The sequence below is a fragment of the Boleophthalmus pectinirostris genome, unplaced genomic scaffold (genome assembly GCF_026225935.1).
Source record: "Boleophthalmus pectinirostris isolate CB_2022bp ecotype Guang Dong unplaced genomic scaffold, ASM2622593v1 HiC_scaffold_10, whole genome shotgun sequence".
Classification (NCBI taxonomy): Eukaryota; Metazoa; Chordata; class Actinopteri; order Gobiiformes; family Gobiidae; genus Boleophthalmus; species Boleophthalmus pectinirostris.
Genome location: NW_026570971.1, coordinates 690767 through 695766, shown reverse-complemented (window position 1 = coordinate 695766; position 5000 = coordinate 690767). Strand labels below are relative to the sequence as shown.

The window sequence follows — 5000 nt, the reverse complement described above, 5'->3', positions numbered from 1 at the left end:
GTGTCATTGAAATAAAAGTTTAAAGAATCACAGAAAATGTTTTTCCTCAACGTAAAATGAGTCAAACTTCGGGACACAATTTTCTCGGTAACATTTTTAAACCACAACACAAAGTTTTTATATCGTCCCAGACTGACCTGAGGCACGAGCACGGTCTGGGCCAGAGGCAGGGGGACAGGGGGGACAGGGGCGACAGGGGCGACAGGGGCGACAGGAGCGACAGGTGTGAGGGAGGAGAGGGGGATGGAGCCGGAGGGGGCGGAGGAGGAGACGGATGTGACAGGTGTGAGGACAGACAGGGGCAGGGAGAAGGAGGGCAGGGTCGGCAGGGGCAGGGTCGGCAGGGGCGGCAGGGGCCCGGAGGAGACGATCTGTCGCAGAGACGAGCTCGGACTCGGGACCTGGATCATCACGACCGGAGGCGGATTTAAAGACGGACGAACGTTCACCTGAAAACCTGAAACACACACGAGTCAGACCAAGACCAGGACTAGACCAGGACTAAACCAGGACTAAACCAGGACTAAACCAGGACTAAACCAGGACTAAACCAGGTCTAAACCAGGACTAAACCAGGTCTAAACCAGGACTAAAACCAGGACTAAACCAGGACTAAACCAGGTCTAAACCAGGACTAAACCAGGTCTAAACCAGGTCTAAACCAGGACTAAACCAGGTCTAAACCAGGACTAAACCAGGACTAAACCAGGACTAAACCAGGACTAAACCAGGTCTAAACCAGGTCTAAACAGGTCTAAACCAGGTCTAAACCAGGACTAAACCAGGTCTAAACCAGGACTAAACCAGGACTAAACCAGAACTAAACCAGGACTAAACCAGGACTAAACCAGGAGTAAACCAGGAGTAAACCACTTTTCAATTCTAGTCTATAATATAAATGATTTTTTATAATTCTTACAAAACCTTTTACAGACAAGATTTACCTGGAGGAAGAGTTGGAGCCGAAGGTTTGGACCCAGACCCAGGACCAGACCCTGGACCAGACCCAGGACCAGACCCAGGACCAGACCCAGGACCAGACCCAGGACCAGACCCTTTTAGACTCAGGTTTAGACTCGGGTTTAGACCCCGCAGAGGTCTGGGAGGGTCCGGCTGTGGTCCTCGTGGTGGAGGGGGGGGCAGAGGTCACAGGTGAAGCGCAGGTGAGCGGGGAGGCGGAGCTAAGCGGTCTGCTGGCCCCGCCCACTCTCCCGGTCAGGTAAGCGGCCAATCGGTTGGCAGGATGGAGCGCGCCCATTCGACCCAACTGCACTTTCGCCAGAGGGTACGGCTTCCCGTTCACCTGAGGACAGACCGAGGACAGACCAGGGTTAGACCAAGACCAGGACCAGGACAAAGACCAAGACCAAGACCAGGACCACAGGGTTCCCACTTTTTTTTACTGGCAAAATTTAAAAACTTTTCCATGACTTTTTCATAACATTTTCAATTTCTATGACTTCCTTTCCTCTCGTCCTCTCACCTGGACGCAGTTTTCGTCGCTCCCGCTCTTCGGAGTCGCCGACATGAATCCCGCTGGACTGATGCTGGTGAGAAACGGTAGAGCCACGATCTGATTGGAAGGGAACTCCGCCTCCTGTTTACTGTCTTCAATCAGGTCCTCGTGTGGTTTAGACTCCACCTTTCCCTCAGGCTCCTCCCCTCGCTCCTCAGACCCCGCCTCCCATCCATCAGGCCCCGCCCTCTTCTCTTTAGACTCCCCCTCCTGGTCTTCAGGCTGAAATTTAAAAGATTAAATAAAAATGAAGATTAAATAAAGATGTAAAATAAAATAAATAAATAAAATACAAAAATGAGAATTAAATAAAGATATAAAATAAATTAAATTAAATAATAAAAATTTTTATTAAATAAATAAATATATAAAATAATAATAGATTTATAAAAATAAAATAAATAAATAAAATGTTATAAATGAGTACTAAATAAAAATATTAAATAAATAAATTAACAAAAATAAGGGTTAAATAAAGATCTCAAATAAAATAAATAAAATTACATAAAATAAAAATGAGGATTAAATAAAGTGTTTTTTTCTTTACTAAAAATGTACAAAGTGTAGATTGTGCAGAGTCGAGTCTCAGGTCTGATGTGGTTCTGGTTTGGCTCCTGTTTTGTTCAGTTCATTAAGTTTATTAAGTTACACATTCCAAGACCAAAGTGTGAAAAATAAAGATTTTCAACAATGATGGTTCATGGTTAGAAAAGTGAATACAATTTTGGATTTTGATAAAAGTTCTGGACATTTCATTTTTCACACTAAGTTCAGCCCAAATACTAAACACTGAAATCAACACAATCTGATCCCCCCAAACATCCTGCTATGTTTTATAGAAGTATCGGATCGGTATCGGCAGATACTCAAAATCAAATGACTCGGGGGCAAAAAGACGTGATCGGGACATCCCTAGTTTAAAGAAAACGTCTGATTCAAAGTGATTTTATTTTTCTTTTCTATAAAAATCCTCCTCAAACTCAAGAAAATGACCAAAACAAACAAAAACATTAAACTGTTTGTGTCGTGGTGCAGTAAAAGTAAAAGCCGACCTCTGACAGCTCCGGCTGGTCTTCGTCTTGGGGCCAGTCCATCTCCTCTTCCTCCTCCTCGTCTTCGTCTTCGTCCTGAACACAGAACAGTCAGAACCTCTCAGACCCTCATGATTCACCTCACACTGAGCCTCATGTTCATCCATCCATTTTCGTCCGCTTATCCGGGGCCGGGTCGCGGGGGCAGCAGCCTAAGCAGGGACTCCCAGACTTCCTTCACCCCAGACACGTCCTCCAGCTCCTCCAGGGGGACCCCGAGGTGTTCCCAGGCCAGCCCAGAGACATAGTCCCTCCAGCGTGTCCTGGGTCTTCCCCGGGGTCTCCTCCCGGTGGGACATGCCCAGAACACCTCCCGAGGGAGGCGCCCAGGAGGCATCCGGAACAGATGCCCGAGCCTCAACTGGCTCCTCTCAACGTGGAGGAGCAGCGGCTCTACTCCGAGCTCCTCCCGTGTGACTGAGCTCCTCACTCTGTCTCTAAGGGAGCGTCCAGCCATCGCGGATACAAGCGCTCATGTTCATCTCCTCACTTTATTTAACAGTTTCTGTCTAAACCCTAAAGCACCTGCAGCAGCAAGAGTCAGAGCAAAAGTGTGAGGAATTACACTGTGTGTGTCAGGTTTGTGTGTCCTGTTTGTATGTGACGTAAACTTGTACACGACCTGAGCACATGTGACCAGAGTTCTGCGTCTTGGGCAGTGAAAACGGAAACGGAACAGATTCAACTTTTCCACTCTGGAGGCGGTTTCAGACTTTTGTGTTTTTAAGCCCCAAAAACGCTGTAACTGTCTAAAAAAAACACTTTCCATAAATTATTTTGTTGTTTTTACTCACAAGCGTTTTCGTGTAAACAGACCCTGAGACAGACTCTGACGTGTTTCTATTTGCAGCTGAAGGATCTGGTCTGAGTGTAGAGAATTTAGTTCTTACTTGGTGCTAGTTTTTGTTTCCAGATCAAGATTTGTTCAACAGAGAACCTTCTTCATCTTTTAAACTTTTGTAAAAGTCGTGCAGGCTTTTACTTCATCACACCTGGACGACTCTAACACATTTTACTCTTACATTTTACGAAACGCACTTTACCAACTACAGTGAGTCCAAAACTCTGCGGCGCCACTTTTAACTAGAACCAAAAGAAGAGACATTACCCCAGTCCTTGTGTTTTTGCACTGATTTTAAGATTTTAAGGCTCAGGTCTGGAGCAGTTTACAAAGTCTGAGTACAGGTCTGGACTCACCTGCGCCCCCTGGAGCTTGTTTATCTCCTGATGTGCCTCCTCCTCCTCCTCTCCCCTCTCCTCCGTCCTCTCTTCCTCTCTCTTCTCCTCTTTGGGGGTGTACTCGCTCCTCTCCTCCTTCGTCTCGTCTTTGTTTCTCCTCTTCTTCTCGGGACTGGACATGTGGGGCGTCTCCTCGTTCGTCTCCTCGTTCGTCTCCTCGTTCGTCTCCTCGTTCGTCTCCTCGTTCGTCTCCTCGTTCGTCTCCTCGTTCGTCTCCTCGGTCGTCTCCTCGTTCATCTCGTCGTTCTTCTCCTCCCCGTTGCTCCTCTCTTTCTCCGCAGTGGACATGAAGGCTTTGGGGGTGGAGATGTGGACCCTGATCTCCGTGACGTGTTTTCCTCCCTTCTGGACGACGGTGGGGCTGAAGGGGGAGATGAAGTACGGCCCGATCCAGAACGGTCGCTCCAGAGACCCGAGCGCCAGAGCCTCACACAGCACTTTGAGCACCGAGACGCGGTCGCCTTCGCTCTGCCACTTACAGTTCGCCAAAAGCACCAGGCGTTTGGAGACGGGCGCAGAAGGGGCGGAGCCTGAGACACATGAACATGAACATGAACAGAAGTGAAGAAGAACAAAGCTCATCCACCAAACGGTGTGAGCACAAACCCAACGCAGCACTGAGGTTTAGACACGACTGTAGAGTTTTTACTTCTGTAACACGTCACATATTTAGATCAACATCTAAATCTGATCCTTTTATTGTTTTTAGTTCTATTCGCCCAAAACGACTCATTCACATCTTTATAACTTTCACTTTTGTCCTGTGAGGTTCATTTGGTTTTCTGATCATTTATGTTGATCTCCAGTGTTGGGGAAGTTACTTTAAAAAAGTTGTGTTTGCTCGTTATTTCTTTAAAAAGTAATCCCTTACTTTCCTTAGTTACCCTCTGTGGAAAGACACTTTTTATGTTCCTTGTTACTTTTTGTTGGTAAATTCCAGCTGAGACTAAAAACGACACGAGGGCGACAGTCGACAAGAACCTTAACGGAAAGAAGAAAAGAAGTTTGTAGAGAGAGTTCAAGAGGACGTGAAACCGCTCAGAGGTAAACGGGAGGGGTCAGTCTGCCCGGGGGGGTCACCTCGGCGGGTGAGGGGCGGGTGAGGGGCGGCAGGTCGGGGCGGGAGCTCGGTGCGGGAGGATCCCCTCGAGGGA

At 47.4% G+C, this 5000-nt stretch overlaps 1 protein-coding gene across 6 annotated transcripts in view; it reads right to left on the bottom strand.

Annotated features, from left to right (window-relative positions):
- Positions 1 to 5000, bottom strand: part of mgaa (MAX dimerization protein MGA a) — a 31164-nt gene that overhangs the window by 870 nt on the left and 25294 nt on the right. For 4 of the 6 annotated variants that reach the window (XM_055158695.1, XM_055158705.1, XM_055158710.1 and 1 more), the window contains 5 exons: positions 3805 to 4376; positions 2569 to 2643; positions 1484 to 1738; positions 945 to 1303; positions 138 to 457 (listed from right to left, as the gene is read on the bottom strand). In XM_055158695.1, the coding sequence (XP_055014670.1) occupies positions 138 to 457; positions 945 to 1303; positions 1484 to 1738; positions 2569 to 2643; positions 3805 to 4376 (1581 nt within the window). Of the gene's footprint in view, positions 1 to 137; positions 458 to 944; positions 1304 to 1483; positions 1739 to 2568; positions 2644 to 3804; positions 4377 to 5000 lie in introns of those variants that run through there. The other 2 variants (XM_055158713.1, XM_055158715.1) reach the window with 2 other exon arrangements.